Below are 17,413 nucleotides of genomic sequence, written 5' to 3' on the forward strand. Positions count from 1 at the left end.
TACGGGATTTCATGCTTGATTTCAAGATTTCTTGTTGGATTTCGGATTTCGGGATTTTTCGATTTCTCGCTGGATTTCAAGATTTAACGTAGAATTTCTCGATTTTGCAATTCCTCGATTACCACAATGGATTTCGGGATTTCTAGATTTCTCGTCGGATTTCGGGATTCTGCCATTTTTCGATTTCCCGTCGGATTTCAGGATTTCTCGTCAGATTTCGAGATTTTGAAAAACTTTCCGGATTTTGAAGAAATCCAGGGTTAATTTCGGATTTCTTGGAAAGTGGACGGGATTTCTTAGAATGTCCGACCTAGAAATTGGTTAACTTGATTTTCGGTCGGTAAATAGGAAATTTATATAAAATTATTTAAAAATTAACCAACAATGTTTTTTAAATTATGTTTGAATATTTAAAAAACTACTGTAAATTTATTAATAGATGTTTCTATAAAATAAAATGAATCAAAGGTAAAAAATGAAATATGTTGCCTTTTACGTCACAGCCTCTTACTTTTACAAGTCTACTAGAGCGCGCTTTAGTCGCCAGAGGAATATAGGTTTTTCTAGCGCACGTGCGGAGAATATACGAATAAAGTTGTGCCTTGTGACGTAAGAGCTATATATTCTATTTTTTTTACTTCTTATTCATTTTATTTTGTTTTCAATATTCCAAATTAATCTAACGAAAATGGTGTTGAAATGAGCTCAATTGGCCAAAATACGAGAAAAATAGTGTAGCGAGAATATCATTTTCCCCGTGTACGAGGAGTGTGGCGGAGATGCTGGAAAAATCGTTGGATATCTTCCGCGGGTGGTGGGCGAAATCGGGGCATATGCGCGGAAAGCGAGCATTACGCAGGCGTTAAATTTTTCCACGTCAGATATTCCAGAGGGGGGAGAACAACCTCCTCCTTTTCCCGCCCTAGATCTGACCCTCGCTGCGCCCGGAGTAAGGGAGGTTTTTGGGTCCATCCATAGAGATCTTTCATCGCATGACTGACTATCATTTCCAAGGGAACCGATCGGAGTCTCCTCCCCCGCCTTTCCTTGCAGCGAGGGATTCTCTCCGGCGTCTTTTCGGTTATGATCTCCATCCTCTCTCTGGAGAATCGCATCTACACATTTTCTACACGCTAAGATACACGACCGCCTAGCAACGCCCTCTTCCCAAAGTCTCTTTTACTTTTCTTCTTTTTCAATTGGCGGGAAAACAAGATTTCACTCGATCTCTTTATTTTTCTAGTTTAAACATTGATACTACCTATTAAATAAATTTTCATTCCGGAACATCGCCTTGGTTATTTTTATTTGCGAAGTTGTTTGGTCTATTTTTCGCCTACTGGCGCCTGTAGAAGTGTTCTAACCGCAGTACACCAATGTTCAGGGTGAAGCTAATAGGGGAATTAGGTGGGGTGGCGGAGTGGTTAGCACTTTCGCCTCGCAGCAAGAGGAGCCGGGTTCGATCCCAACTTGTGGCACTGGGTGAAACTCGGAACAACTCCTTCTGCGTTGAGTTTGCAAGTTCTCTCCCCACTGGTTTAAGGGGTTTTCCCCCGAGATCTTCGGTTTCCCCTTCCATAAAAACTTGATGAGGTTAACGGTAATAGTTAGTGTAGGGAGCTGTTGGCTCGTACGCGTGGCATGCAGGGCTTGCCACCACCCTCCTACGCATTGTAACCCGGCCACCTGAATTAAAGGCTTTAAAAGTCGCTCGATGACTTAGGCCTAGGGTGGTGCCTTGGGTATTAGCCTAGCTGATTATTATTAATTTTTGTATATTTACGGTTTCATATCGAAATAACAAGTATAACCATTATTAGATTTAAAATTAATTTCCAAATTATTAGATTTAAAATTACACTCCAAATTATTAGATTTAAAATTAATTTGCAAATTATTAGATTTAAAATTAGTTCCCAAATTATTAGATTTAAAATTAATTTCCAAATTATTAGATTTAAAATTAATCTAAAAATTATTCTATTTAAAATTAATTTCCAAATTATTAGCTTTAAAATTAATTTCCAAATTATTAGATTTAAAATTAATTTCCAAATTATTAGATTTAAAATTAATCTCAAAATTATTCTATTTAAAATTAATTTCCAAATTATTAGCTTTAAAATTAATTTCCAAATTATTAGATTTAAAATTAATTTCCAAATTATTAGATTTAAAATTAATTTTCAAGTTATTAGATTTAAAATTAATTTCCAAATTATTAGATTTAGCTGGATTTTTATTACATTTAGAAGTCGAAATCACGAAAAAGTTATTAGAAAAATATATTAAACTTTTACATTTTTCAAAACAATATTGGATCCAGTTTCACACCTTCGCTTAACATTTTGGACAAAGGGTAAGTAACTTAGGTAATCAGGTGCACAAATAGTCGGTAATGACGGGAAATCGCTTAAGAAAATCACAGACAAATTGTGAAAAATCAGTGGAAATCATCGAATGTTTTTCAAAAATCAGTAATCAGATATACAAAGATTTGTCGAGCGACTACGCCCTCGAATTCGGGTTAAAAAGGTAAATATTTTATCGGATCGAGGTCATCAACTCTGTTTATGGAGGAACGTTGCTGGGACTCGGTGTCTCTTAAATTATTATTTTCATCCCGTTGAAGGGACGATGGTTATGCCCGCCCCCCCCCCCTCCGTTGCCTAGCAACCTCGCCGGAGAAATGCCGATCTTGGCATTTTCTTCCGCTATTTGGACATCCCTCTCATCCTCCCTTTCATATCCGGACCAAATATCCATTGGCTCAAATCTTCATTGTCACTCGCAATAAAGGGGATTAGTACCGTCCCATCCTCCGAGTAGAGGCGAGAGAGAGAGAGGTGGAGGCTTGGAATGAAAAATAATGGAAATACTGATTTGCTCAATTCGGTTGTCGGAAATTCCGGATTATTCCTTTTTATTTTCCCCTCTAGCTAAGTTAGACAGGGCTGCCACCGAATTTTGAGATTCAAATTCCCTTACTTTTAAAGGGCAAAATTTTTATCTGACAGGCCAACGCTAATGGAAATATTTTTCTACCGCCATACTCAGATTCGAGTGTCAGCGTGAAAACTGGCTTACATTTCTTTTCATAAGCTTCTTCACTAACCTCTACAGTTAGTTAAATATAAAATACCGAAAAAGGCGTTGTTGGTGTCAAAAAGAGGCTTAGAAGCTGCTCTGTTGTATTAACAAGCTGGTTATTTTAATAGAACTTTGCATTAATTTGTATTAATTTCCTTATAAATCATAATTTCTTCACAGCAAATAACAGTGTTGTCACAAAATTTCCAGATTCAAATTCCCTGGCTTTTCCCTGTTTTCCCTGACCATTTTAAGAGATTTATCCTGACTTTTAAAGGTAAAATTTTTTATTTTATATTTTACTTTCATCAGATGTTAATAAAATTGAAATGGACTTATATTTCAGTGAAAAGGTTATTGCTATGTTTAAAAAATTAATCAAATCAATTTTTAATTAGCCAAACTTTCAAGGAAATAAATGATAATCGTAGAATTGGTCGTAGATCTAGAGTAAAATTACGTTCAAAAAGTGTCAAAGAAAATCGAATTCCTTGACTTTTCCCGGACATTTTACAAATTCTTGAAATTCCCTGACATTTTAGGCCCATTTTTTAATTCCCTGAATTTTCCCTGACATTTTACAAATTCTTGAAATTCCCTGACTTTTTAGGCCCATTTTTTAATTCCCTGAATTTTCCCTGACATTTTACAAATTCTGGAAATTCCCTAACTTTTTAGGCTCATTTTTTAATTCCCTGAATTTTCCCTGACATTTTACAAATTCTGGAAATTCCCTAACTTTTTAGGCCCATTTTTTAATTCACTGAATTTCCCCTGACATTTTACAAATTCTGGAAATTCCCTAACTTTTTAGGCCCATTTTTTAATTCCCTGAATTTTCCCTGACATTTTACAAATTCTGGAAATTCCCTAACTTTTTTAAGGCTCATTTTTTAATTCCCTGAATTTTCCCTGACATTTTACAAATTCTGGAAATGCCCTAACTTTTTTAAGGCTCATTTTTTAATTCCCTGAATTTTCCCTGACATTTTACAAATTCTGGAAATTCCCTAACTTTTTAGGCCCATTTTTTAATTCCCTGAATTTTCCCTGACATTTTACAAATTCTGGAAATTCCCTAACTTTTTAGGCCCATTTTTTAATTCCCTGAATTTTCCCTGACATTTTACAAATTCTGGAAATTCCCTAACTTTTTAGGCCCATTTTTTAATTCCCTGAATTTTCCCTGACATTTTACAAATTCTGGAAATTCCCTAACTTTTTAGGCCCATTTTTTAATTCCCTGAATTTTCCCTGACATTTTACAAATTCTGGAAATTCCCTAACTTTTTAGGCCCATTTTTTAATTCCCTGAATTTTCCCTGACATTTTACAAATTCTGGAAATTCCCTAACTTTTTAGGCCCATTTTTTAATTCCCTGAATTTTCCCTGACATTTTACAAATTCTGGAAATTCCCTAACTTTTTAGGCCCATTTTTTAATTCCCTGAATTTTCCCTGACATTTTACAAATTCTGGAAATTCCCTAACTTTTTAGGCCCATTTTTTAATTCCCTGAATTTTCCCTGACATTTTACAAATTCTGGAAATTCCCTAACTTTTTAGGCCCATTTTTTAATTCACTGAATTTCCCCTGACATTTTACAAATTCTGGAAATTCCCTAACTTTTTAGGCCCATTTTTTAATTCCCTGAATTTTCCCTGACATTTTACAAATTCTGGAAATTCCCTAACTTTTTAGGCCCATTTTTTAATTCCCTGAATTTTCCCTGACATTTTACAAATTCTGGAAATTCCCTAACTTTTTAGGCCCATTTTTTAATTCCCTGAATTTTCCCTGACATTTTACAAATTCTGGAAATTCCCTAACTTTTTAGGCCCATTTTTTAATTCCCTGAATTTTCCCTGACATTTTACAAATTCTGGAAATTCCCTAACTTTTTAGGCCCATTTTTTAATTCCCTGAATTTTCCCTGACATTTTACAAATTCTGGAAATTCCCTAACTTTTTAGGCCCATTTTTTAATTCCCTGAATTTTCCCTGACATTTTACAAATTCTGGAAATTCCCTAACTTTTTAGGCCCATTTTTTAATTCCCTGAATTTCCCCTGACATTTTACAAATTCTGGAAATTCCCTAACTTTTTAGGCCCATTTTTTAATTCCCTGAATTTTCCCTGACATTTTACAAATTCTGGAAATTCCCTAACTTTTTAGGCCCATTTTTTAATTCCCTGAATTTTCCCTGACATTTTACAAATTCTGGAAATTCCCTAACTTTTTAGGCCCATTTTTTAATTCCCTGAATTTTCCCTGACATTTTACAAATTCTGGAAATTCCCTAACTTTTTAGGCCCATTTTTTAATTCCCTGAATTTTCCCTGACATTTTACAAATTCTGGAAATTCCCTAACTTTTTAGGCCCATTTTTTAATTCCCTGAATTTTCCCTGACATTTTACAAATTCTGGAAATTCCCTAACTTTTTAGGCCCATTTTTTAATTCCCTGAATTTTCCCTGACATTTTACAAATTCTGGAAATTCCCTAACTTTTTAGGCCCATTTTTTAATTCCCTGAATTTTCCCTGACATTTTACAAATTCTGGAAATTCCCTAACTTTTTAGGCCCATTTTTTAATTCCCTGAATTTTCCCTGACATTTTACAAATTCTGGAAATTCCCTAACTTTTTAGGCCCATTTTTTAATTCCCTGAATTTTCCCTGACATTTTACAAATTCTGGAAATTCCCTAACTTTTTAGGCCCATTTTTTAATTCCCTGAATTTTCCCTGACATTTTACAAATTCTGGAAATTCCCTAACTTTTTAGGCCCATTTTTTAATTCCCTGAATTTTCCCTGACATTTTACAAATTCTGGAAATTCCCTAACTTTTTAGGCCCATTTTTTAATTCCCTGAATTTTCCCTGACATTTTACAAATTCTGGAAATTCCCTAACTTTTTAGGCCCATTTTTTAATTCCCTGAATTTTCCCTGACATTTTACAAATTCTGGAAATTCCCTAACTTTTTAGGCCCATTTTTTAATTCCCTGAATTTTCCCTGACATTTTACAAATTCTGGAAATTCCCTAACTTTTTAGGCCCATTTTTTAATTCCCTGAATTTTCCCTGACATTTTACAAATTCTGGAAATTCCCTAACTTTTTAGGCCCATTTTTTAATTCCCTGAATTTTCCCTGACATTTTACAAATTCTGGAAATTCCCTAACTTTTTAGGCCCATTTTTTAATTCCCTGAATTTTCCCTGACATTTTACAAATTCTGGAAATTCCCTAACTTTTTAGGCCCATTTTTTAATTCCCTGAATTTTCCCTGACATTTTACAAATTCTGGAAATTCCCTAACTTTTTAGGCCCATTTTTTAATTCCCTGAATTTTCCCTGACATTTTACAAATTCTGGAAATTCCCTAACTTTTTAGGCCCATTTTTTAATTCCCTGAATTTTCCCTGACATTTTACAAATTCTGGAAATTCCCTAACTTTTTAGGCCCATTTTTTAATTCCCTGAATTTTCCCTGACATTTTACAAATTCTGGAAATTCCCTAACTTTTTAGGCCCATTTTTTAATTCCCTGAATTTTCCCTGACATTTTACAAATTCTGGAAATTCCCTAACTTTTTAGGCCCATTTTTTAATTCCCTGAATTTTCCCTGACATTTTACAAATTCTGGAAATTCCCTAACTTTTTAGGCCCATTTTTTAATTCCCTGAATTTTCCCTGACATTTTACAAATTCTGGAAATTCCCTAACTTTTTAGGCCCATTTTTTAATTCCCTGAATTTTCCCTGACATTTTACAAATTCTGGAAATTCCCTAACTTTTTAGGCCCATTTTTTAATTCCCTGAATTTTCCCTGACATTTTACAAATTCTGGAAATTCCCTAACTTTTTAGGCCCATTTTTTAATTCCCTGAATTTTCCCTGACATTTTACAAATTCTGGAAATTCCCTAACTTTTTAGGCCCATTTTTTAATTCCCTGAATTTTCCCTGACATTTTACAAATTCTGGAAATTCCCTAACTTTTTAGGCCCATTTTTTAATTCCCTGAATTTTCCCTGACATTTTACAAATTCTGGAAATTCCCTAACTTTTTAGGCCCATTTTTTAATTCCCTGAATTTTCCCTGACATTTTACAAATTCTGGAAATCCCCTGACTTTTCCCTGTTTTCCCTGACGCGTGACAACCCTGTTAGAAGTAGACCTATAAAAAATTGTAAATTGTTTCGAAAAATAACGGTTTAAAACGTTGAGCGTTTCTTTCCTGGCCGCAAAAAGGAGAAATAGCCGCACGAAACCTGCGAATAAAAACAACGTTGATTCGTTTAGTTTTGGGTAAGGCACCTAGGGATAGTCGTTCTCTTTTATTCCGGGTCGAATCGGAGAGGATGGAGACGCAGAGGATGGGAAGAGGCTGAGCAACGCTCTCCGCTCCAGATTTAAGCCTCGACGCCGCTACAAAGAGCTTATGTCGGCGGCTTATAACGCGACTAATAGGCTCGATGTTGTCTCGTTAGCCGAAATTAGAGGGGCTCATTAAAGGATTAGTCGTCGCCAGACTCCATAGATGGCGCCACCTATGGGCGCGCTTCATCCGCCGCGTAGGCTGTTGGCCCTAAAGGGGAGGATATGGCGGGGCATAATGCCCGTATCAGAGCGGCGCGCCGCTCGAGTGGAGAAGGAGCTAAACCAAAGTTAAACATTTATAAAGATCTTAAAGCGACCTTGCCGCATTTTCATAGCTCGGGATTCCTCAGATTATATACCGCCATCTATACGCGACGGTAGGGGGCGCCCTAGTTTCCGAAAAATAAAGCCTTTCGCTGCAATTTCCTCCACTTAATTTAGACTTAAAGTATTTCGCGATGCCCACTAATGGATAATAACTCCAACTTCAATGGATAATGCAATACTTAATTTTGATAGTTTAAGCGCTCGAAATAAGTCAAACCGAAGTGTGGTTTTCACTTGGCCAGAAATGCGTTAAGTTTTTTAAAATAATTAAGTGTTTGTATTTATGAGTTTACGTTGCCTTTACGGAGTGTAATCTTGAAAAACTTTTACCTTAATATATGGCCCAGATAATGTTTTTTTAATTATTTTAATTTACAGCTAGTGTCGGCTCGACGTGAAGTAGTTTTTTTTCAACAGATGTCGCTTGCGTCGAAATCAAAACAAGATGCTTACGCTACATTTTGACCCAAAAGGCGGGATTGGATCGTTTGTAAATTTGACGATAACTTAAAATATAGTAATTTTTAACAATATATTTTTATTGGATGTATAATTTAGGTTTAAGTCCACTAAAAAGAGTAAAATTTTTCTAATTATAGTACTCTACAATGGTTTTTTGACGACGTTATTGTTTCGCTATTTTGAATTTTAGCTTCCTGTGCCATTAATAGATGGCACCACGATCTCCAGTAAAGTCGATTTTTTTTCCGAAGAATCGTATAGAATCGTTGCCATCTCTAATAACAAAGGCCTTATCATAATACAGGTGGCAATGATAGAGCCGACTGTTGCTTTAAGATATCAAACCAGAAGACGATAATTTATGAAATGAGTACGTTGAGACGATTTTGATCGTTGCTCTTAATCCCCTTCACGCTCCAAGAGTAAGCTCATACCCCTAAATAAAATCATATCAGCCTGGTATCTCATTGGTTCCCTAAAGCTGACATCTTCCCACGCGATTGAAGCGCCATCTGTTGACGTTTGATCTTCCCCTTCTTTCCAGCCAAAGGTAATTATTATTCCAGCAGATCGTCCCAACATAATGACTCTCCCGAAGTATAAATTCTTGACGGCTTTAAAATATAATATTTATCTTTGGTAACTTGGGTTTATTCGCTTCTGATTCCAAATAACTATTTTAACACACCATTTATTAATATAAAACCTCAATTAAAAATAAAAGAATTAAAATGTTGCGTCGTTAATTACAATAATGTAAATAGCGTCTCTTTTAATTATTACTCATTTAATTGTAAATATTAGAGGTCTCCGAATAAGATTCTTCGGGCAATATTAAATTGGTATCGTTGAGGCTGTTCGCCGGGAGCCGCGTCGCTTCCGAGCAGGATGTAATTGTATCTTTCCGAGTGCCATAACCCTTTCCCCGCCCCGCTGCGAAAGATGTTTCTCATATTATTAAAGGATTTCCCGATTATGAGCTTATTTCCGGGGAACTTCCGTTTCGCGGCAACCACCGAGCGTCCTTCTCCATCTTCTGGTCCTCCTCTTCGCTTGGCTTAAGCCTCCGATACCTCTTTGTCATTCCCGCGAGGCGCGTTTCATATTGCCATCTTCCCCTCTCCATCTCATCCTGGCCATATTAGTATCTCCTGCTGGGGGCGATGCGCGCGAAATTAGTTGGCCGTATTTGCAACCCTTCCTCGCTAGCCTTAGATTAGGCTTATCCGCGTCCGATACCTCCTACGAGCCCGTTTCCCGAACCGTACCGGGGAATGGTTTCATATTGACAGCGTTTTCCATTACGCCGTTGCGTGAAACTATATCAATCTTGAGATTTTAGCTGATTGGAAGGATTTAGCCGTTATAAAGTTTGACAGTATATATTTATCTCGCCATTGTACTTTTTCATAAATATTTCGCTAAAATGCATTCGTATCTTTGTTTTAAAACAATGTTTTGTGAAAATAATTTGATTAATTAATATTAATTTTAATGATTAACCGAATGGTAACTAATGGCCACATTGTACTTTGAAATCAAAATTTCTCCGAAATGCATTCGTACCTTTTTTAAACAATGTTTTCTGAAAATACATTAATTATTTATTAGTAAATATTAATTTTTATAATTAACGGAGTGGTAACAAATGTGTACTTTGCAATCAAATGTATCTAAAATGTATTCGTTACCTTTTTTAAACAAAGTTTTCTGATAATACATTAATTAATTAATTAATTAATTAATATTAATTTTAATTTTAATAATTAGCCAAATTTTAACAAAATGCTACATTGTACTTTGCAATAAAAATTTCTCTAAAAGGCATCGTCCTTTTTTAAACAAAGTTTCCTTAAAATACATTAGTTAAAAATACTATTAATAACTAATATTTAATTTTAATATTTGGTAATATCCCTTTCTATTATTTATATTATAATTAAACTAGTTTAATGGAAAACAAAAGCCAATGGCTGCTCTAGTGTAGTATATCGACCACCCCGTAGAGAGCGTTGTCGGCAGATAATCCGATAATTTTATTTTATTAACTATATTAAATTAAATTTGATTGAATAGAAGTAAATATGAAAATTTACGCATCATAATTATGTTTTAAATATTACAGGAAATTATCCTCACCATTACCTGCTTGAGGTTCAATTAACTGAGACATATTTTGTAAGCAATTAATGCGGTGAATTTAAATATAATATAACCGAAATTTAAATTACTTCACTATCAAGATTATTTTTTGTTTATTTTTCACATTACTTATGAACAGGGTGTTAATATTCCTAGTGATCTTTAACAACTCTTACGGGGTCAAACACTTGTTATCAATATTTGTACAATTTGTTATTTATGTTGTCACAGAAATCCCATTTTGACAAATGTAATAAAAAAAACTAAAAATTAGTTGCCATCGCAACAAACGGCTTTGGGAAATTTATTATTTGTTAATACGGTTATCGTATTTGATGCAGCAGTTAGTTTTTCCCTTATCATCAGTTGTTGATTTTGTTTCGAAAATTTTCTCGAGATTGTTAATTTTATTCCCAAACCAACAAAAACTTGTTTCGCCGATTTGGAGGTTAAGAACGCAAGTACGTAATTATAGAATATCTACAGAGTACTGGGCTTTTACGGAGCATTTCTTAAGCCTAAGACGTAACGAGGTGCGAGTCGACAAGCTTAGGAAATGCATTGAAAAAGACTAAAAAACTAGACGTACTAACCAGACGTTTTTATCGCGTTCTTAACTTCTTTGCAAATCATTTCCTACCTCAGATAAAGAATAGAGGTTTTTCGTCTCCCACAAAAGCGTTATAAATCGCGCGTGGGTAAAACAGAAATCAGGTTTTCTTACCTGCAAAAGAACAAAAAAGAAAGAAAAAATTAGTTCGAGATTATTTATTATAACAAAAATTGGACGTGAAATATTTATCAGCACAGACATTTTATAGGAGTTAGTAACGCAAGCTCAAAATAAAGATAATTTTTTCGGTGTATTTGCACTATTTAATTGGTTTTCCCTCGGGTTTTCCTTATTTTGTACCATTTTCACATTTAAGCAAATTGATATAATTTGATTTTTAAACACATTACAAAAATATAATTACAGGTATTGGACTATTGGTATATTAAAATAACTATATAATAACACTTTATTAATTGAAACTAAAACTATTAAATTTAATGACATTTTTAAATTGAAATTCTATTCTCAATTTATAATCTGTGTAACAAACCCCATGTTATTAACTAAGCTAGACTTCAAAAGTCGCTTGATGACTTAGGCCTAAGGTGGTGCCTTGGGTATTAGCCTAGCTGATTATTATTATTATTCTATTAGCAAAGTACTATACTTTACTTTATTAAAATAACTATAACATTTTGTAACAGCACTGTTATTTGACGTGAAGATATTATGATTTATAATGAAAAAAATATAAATTAAGGGGGAAGACTACAGTTTTCATTGTCTACTTTCGCGCTATTTCAAGCTGAACTCTTTTAATTTTGTATTTTAACTTATAAAATTAATATTTAAGTGTAAAACAGCCTCTTGTTTAGTGACTAAAATAATTTTGGCAATTTTAAGTTTTAAAGTAGTTAAGTTATTACGTTTTAATTCGGACCCCCGGAGCTAAAAAAGTTGGGCAAACGCCCAAACTACCCTTTAGTTAGGAGCTTATAACTATTAATATTATAATTATCAAAATTATTTTAAGCATTAGAGGAAGGTTCAGCCTAATAAGAAAAATATAATTCAATTATGTAATTGTTAAAACAGAAACGTTCAGCTTGAACGAAAAAGAGGCTTTTACTGTATTCTTCCTCCTTAATTCAACGGTCTAGTCAAATAACCAGCTTGTTATTACAGCAGAGCAGCTTCTAAGCCTCTTTTTGAAACCAACAACGCCTCTTTCGGTATTTTATATTTAATTAACTGTAGAGGTTAGTGAAGAAGCTTATGAAAAGAAAACGCGATGTAAGCCAGTTTTCACGCTGACACTCGAATCTGAGTATGGCGGTAGAAAAATGCTTCCATTAGCGTTGGCCTGTCAGATTGAGAGAGAGATGAGAAGGAGGTGGATGAGGATGAAGATGAGAAGCCCAAATTCGATTGCGCATCTCACGGCCGCTGCATCCCCTCTCGAACCTCCCCATCTCCTCTCGAACCTCCCCATCTTCATCCCTCCATCCTCTTCCAGAGATGATTATTAATAAAATCACTTAGTTCGTTTTCCGGAGTGATGGGAGACTCCCCCGCCCCGGTAACCTTGTATTTATAAGGTCTTTGACGGCTTCTAAGCTCATTGCCGACGCGTATTGAGAAGCTTAGATTGAGTTTGCCCAAAACCCGCGTCTCCCGCTCCCCTATTACGTAACGTGTCGTATCTAACAAGCCACGTTAGGGTTCCTCCTTGACTGACTTATCAGCGTACTAGAGCCCTTTTTTTGTACGGAGAGGGGTTGAGACCCCCGGTGTAATCGCGTTACGAGGGGGCTTCCGTCCCGAGCTTTGTTGCATAACGAGGAAGATGAACTCCTTGTCCCTGGGTTAAATATGTAACAGGCTGAAAGAATTAGGAGACGCTATACGGGCTTTTTCATTTTCCCGGGTTTCGGAACCACGACGCGGGCCTTAATAGCTTTATTTGAAAAGCTTCGCTGTTATTAATGACTGCGTTGGTTTATAAGTTTACATTTTGTATTAATTGTAATATTTCACGATAAATGTGGTCAAGATGACGGCAGGGTAAAGACCATTTTGTATTAATTGTAATGTTTCACGATAAATGTGGTGAATACCTTTCGCTTGTTCTGGAACTAAAGTTGAATGTTAAATTGAACTATTTGCTTGTTCTGTTGGTCGAAATAATGATTCTACACCGCGTCAAGGTCAGAGTATTGGGGTAAAGATAAAATCATCTGCTTAATTGGTCAGACTTTTTGAGAAAACGTTGTTACCCTGATTCAAACTATTCACCAAAACCGAATCGGATAAAAATGACGTTATAAGGTTACTCTTTTAACCTTTCTACGAAATGCCAGAACAAGCGAAAAGAGTACACCTAGTGTAGCAAAATTCATTTTAAAATATTTAGCTAGTACCTTTATTAAGATGATAAAACCATTTCAGTTGTGTATCTGTATCTGTTTCTGCGACAAACAATTAGGTTTAGTCGCATCCTAATCTTTCTCTTAAACCTAGAACGCTCCCAACTCTCCTTTTAAACGTCCTTTTTTTACATATTTCTATTTGGATCTAAACGAGGCCCACGGTGCCGAGAAAAAGCCAAAAGCTGGTAAAGCGGGAGAAATCCTCTCTTTCTCTCGAAGCAGACATCAACGGAGCGAAAGGAAGACAATATAATGCGATGTTCTCGCCACTATTTCATTTGGAGCTCCTCTTTATCCCGGGTTGCGCGGAGAGGATGGACACCGGTTACGCGCTACTCCGAGGCGTCAGTGTGTAAGGGTTAGCGAGACGGGGATTCTAAGAGTGCGGAGTGGCAATGACCGCGAGAGGAGATCTCTTCAGAAAGAAACTATGGACTAGAGGACGACTCAAAACATGACAAGCTCGCGATTTTGGGGTATTTAAGGGAGAGGACCCTGGCTCGGTGCGAATTCGGAACCCGTGACGGCCCCACTAGTTCTTCGCGGCGTTAACTTTCCCGTACGAAGGGGGGTCGCGGGATGAAACGCACTACGTAAGTTCGTATAGAAAATGGCAACGTATGATTTGGCTTTTTCGAGTATGGTAGGCCATCCTTGGGCGCTGGCGTGTGCCCCATGAGAGAGAGAGAGAGAGAGACGGCGAACGTGGAAGCAATCTGAAAAGCGTTCCCTCCCCGGCGGCGCGCGTTGATGACACGCTGTTATTAATCCTGTTATTGGTGCATTAGTTGGCGAAAGACCCCTTGGTACAACGCGCGTTGTTTTCGCACTCTCTTCCTAGCCTGGCTTCTTTTACGGTCTGTCTAGAAACCACTCACAACCCGCCGTTTTTATTATTAGTTCGGCATGGAAAAATTAGAAAATTACACCATGCTCCGGTTAACTCCAAGCAGTGTGCTAGTTTAGAGAATTATTGTACGCTTATTTTCAACATAGGTACCACAAACAACGACTGTATTTTGCTCATAAATTGTTTATGTTTAATATTTTTTTCAACTCGCTTTGAAGATTACCTAGTAATGATCATGCTGACTGTTTAAAACATCGTGAGTGGTGAGACTATTACACGGATCTAAAATTTTATATTTGACATTTTACATCTTCACGCGGTCAAATACTGGCGATACATTTTGAGCTGTGATGAAGTGTACACATTCGCCCATTTTCGTAACTGATCAGATTTATAATAAACTTTTGATATTACCTATTTTATCTACTGATTAAATATATAATATCAACTTTTGATAATACCTATTTCCTCCATTGATTAAATATATAATATTACCTTCTGATATTACCTATTTTATCTACTTATTAAATGTATAATATTACCTTCTAATATTACCCATTTTATCTACTTATTAAATGTATAATATTAACTTCTGATATTACCTATTTTATCTACTGATTAAATATATAATATTACCTTCTGATATTACCAATTTTATCTACTTATTAAATGTATAATATTTCCTTCTAATATTACCTATTTTATCTACTTATTAAATGAATAACATTAACTTCTGATATTACCTATTTTATCTACTGATTAAATATATAATATTACCTTCTGATATTTCCAATTTTATTTATTTAATAATTCTATAATAATAATTTCTGATATTATCTATTTTCTCCACTAATTAAATATATAATATTACCTACTGATATAACCTATTCTCTCCACTGATTAAATATATAACATTACCTTCTGATATAACCTATTTTATCTACTGATTAAATATATAATATTGTCTTCTGATATTACCTATTTTTGCCATTTTAGTTAGTAATTTATATAGTTTTCTTAAGTTCTTTATTGGTCAAGTGAAAAGCCTAAGACTTAACAAAAAACTTTTGTATTTTTTCTGTTTTAATTTTATACCGATAGATTAGGGTAGAAAATTGTATGATCAGCTCAATTTCAAAGAAATTAATCAGTTGTACCTTTAATTAACAAAAAAAACGAAAATCGAGATCCAATTTCCCTATTTATGTGCGTTTTATATTATACTTATCATAGGAATTTTGTTATTATACATAAACTTCGCGAGGTAAGTTATCTTTCGGGGGTTATAGGGCTTTTCAATTTAATAGGTCAAGGAGAAAATTATATTATATTTACCCAACAGCCAGAACTTCCATATTTTAATCTGATCAGTCGCGAATTACGAAACCAGTTTGAGAAATTATATTTTAAAACGCCAACTCGAAAAGCTAACGTCTGGATTTCCCCCCATTAGGATTTTTAGATCCCTTTATATTTCCAAGTCGTCCCATTAAAATTTGACACCCGTCTTATCTTTTATGTCACCAATGAATGGAAAATAAAAAATTTCACTTGGGAAAGAAATATAAATTTTTGATTTTAAAAATATATAAAAAATAATTAAAAAAGGTGTATACCATCTCAAAAATTGATAAATCCTGTTTCGTTGGAATCTCCTTGAAACGTATTTCAGGATATAACGCTTTATCTCGACGGGCAAAAGTTTTTTTAAGTAAAAATATAGAATGTCTTCGAAGAATATTTTATCAACCTACTATACGGGAAAAATGCTGTATCGTCGCGACATTTCAAAAAGGTTTTTTACTTTGGTTTTAAAAGTAGTTACGAGGTATAGCGTGGCCGGACGGGTTGACGGCTGGATCCTGCTATTGCGCGCGCGTTTATTTAGGGACCAATGGAATTCGAATAATTGTACTTTCCCTTTAGTCTAATCGACAATAATATTTTAATATTTATAGTATTTAAATTAATATTACTAAGGGTTTTTAAAACTGATTTTTTGAATAAAGTATATATTTTTCTAGAGATAAATGACTTATTTATTTACTTAATATATTTGAGAATAAATATTTAAAACACGAATAGGAATTCTAATGTAAGAAATATTGATTTCAAAAAAATGTTTTGGTTAGCTCATCTTGTTTCACTTTATTTTTCATCGCTATGAGAATGAATCCCACACGAACTCTGCTTTTAGATTAATGTCGCAGTTATGAACTTTTAGAAAATGGTTTGGGGGCGAGTTGGGGGTAGGTTCAGGCATTTTATTCAACGAGGAAATTGGGAAATCTTTATAACCCGAGTTACGTGAAGGTCATTATGGGAGCATGAGACCTTAAATTCAATTTTTAATCTTGATTATTAACTACTTTAAAATTTATTTAAAATGAAAATAATCCCAATTTTTTTAAACGTTTTTTTCAAACGTTTCAACGCATCTAAATTGGGACTTTGATTATTTTTTGACCTTATTTTGGTAAATTTATTTTACGATAGATGGCGTAAGGCGATTATTTGTTTTTATCTAAATGGCGGAACATGTGGAGGTAACCTTGAAGACATTTAACTTCAATTCACATTTATAATGTATCAATATATGCAAATTTCCAGGATTTATTATCATTTAATGTTCATTAAATGTGATCATTTAATGAACATCCTTCGTACTTGGCACCGTTTCAATTCCTTTTTTTTAAATTCACCTATCTCAATTCTAAACTCAAGTAATTTTTTTAAAGCTTCACCGAATAACTAATCTGGCGTTAGTTAAGATAAAATATTTCAAGCACTCTTTGCAGAATATGAGTTCTAGTGTTTTAAAAAAAATTATGGTTTAATATTTACGGTTTATTATTAAAGTACTTTTGTAAATAATATAAGTGACGATTAGCCGATTGAATCCTTATCACACTCCGAATTTTAATTTTTTACACATTTCAACCTCTCTTGCAAAACATTGTCGGAAAACACAAGTCGCAATACGAATTGCTTCGTGTGAATGGATAAACTATTTCCAGAACGTATTGGCCACACAAACGCTTATGAACATGAATATGAATATTAAATTAATATTAACATAAATATGAATATTAAATTAGTATCAACATAAATATGAATATTAAATTTATATGAACATAAATATGAATATTAAATTAATATCAACAT

The 17,413-nt window shown here is 34.4% G+C and overlaps 1 protein-coding gene across 2 annotated transcripts in view; it reads right to left on the reverse strand.

Moving 5' to 3' along the window:
- The window catches only part of LOC149944046 (sal-like protein 1), a 146,407-nt gene that overhangs the window by 60,745 nt on the left and 68,249 nt on the right, over positions 1-17,413 (reverse strand). The window contains exon 1 of one of the 2 annotated variants that reach the window (XM_090174693.1): positions 11,007-11,065. The exons of the other annotated variant lie outside the window; for it this stretch is intronic. Coding sequence (XP_090030819.1) covers positions 11,007-11,046 — 40 coding nt within the window. The 5' untranslated portion in view covers positions 11,047-11,065. Of the gene's footprint in view, positions 1-11,006; positions 11,066-17,413 lie in introns of those variants that run through there. 2 annotated transcript variants of the gene reach the window in all.

This window comes from Leiobunum rupestre, chromosome 5 (genome assembly GCF_980474605.1).
Source record: "Leiobunum rupestre chromosome 5, qqLeiRupe1.1.hap1, whole genome shotgun sequence".
Taxonomy (NCBI): Eukaryota; Metazoa; Arthropoda; class Arachnida; order Opiliones; family Sclerosomatidae; genus Leiobunum; species Leiobunum rupestre.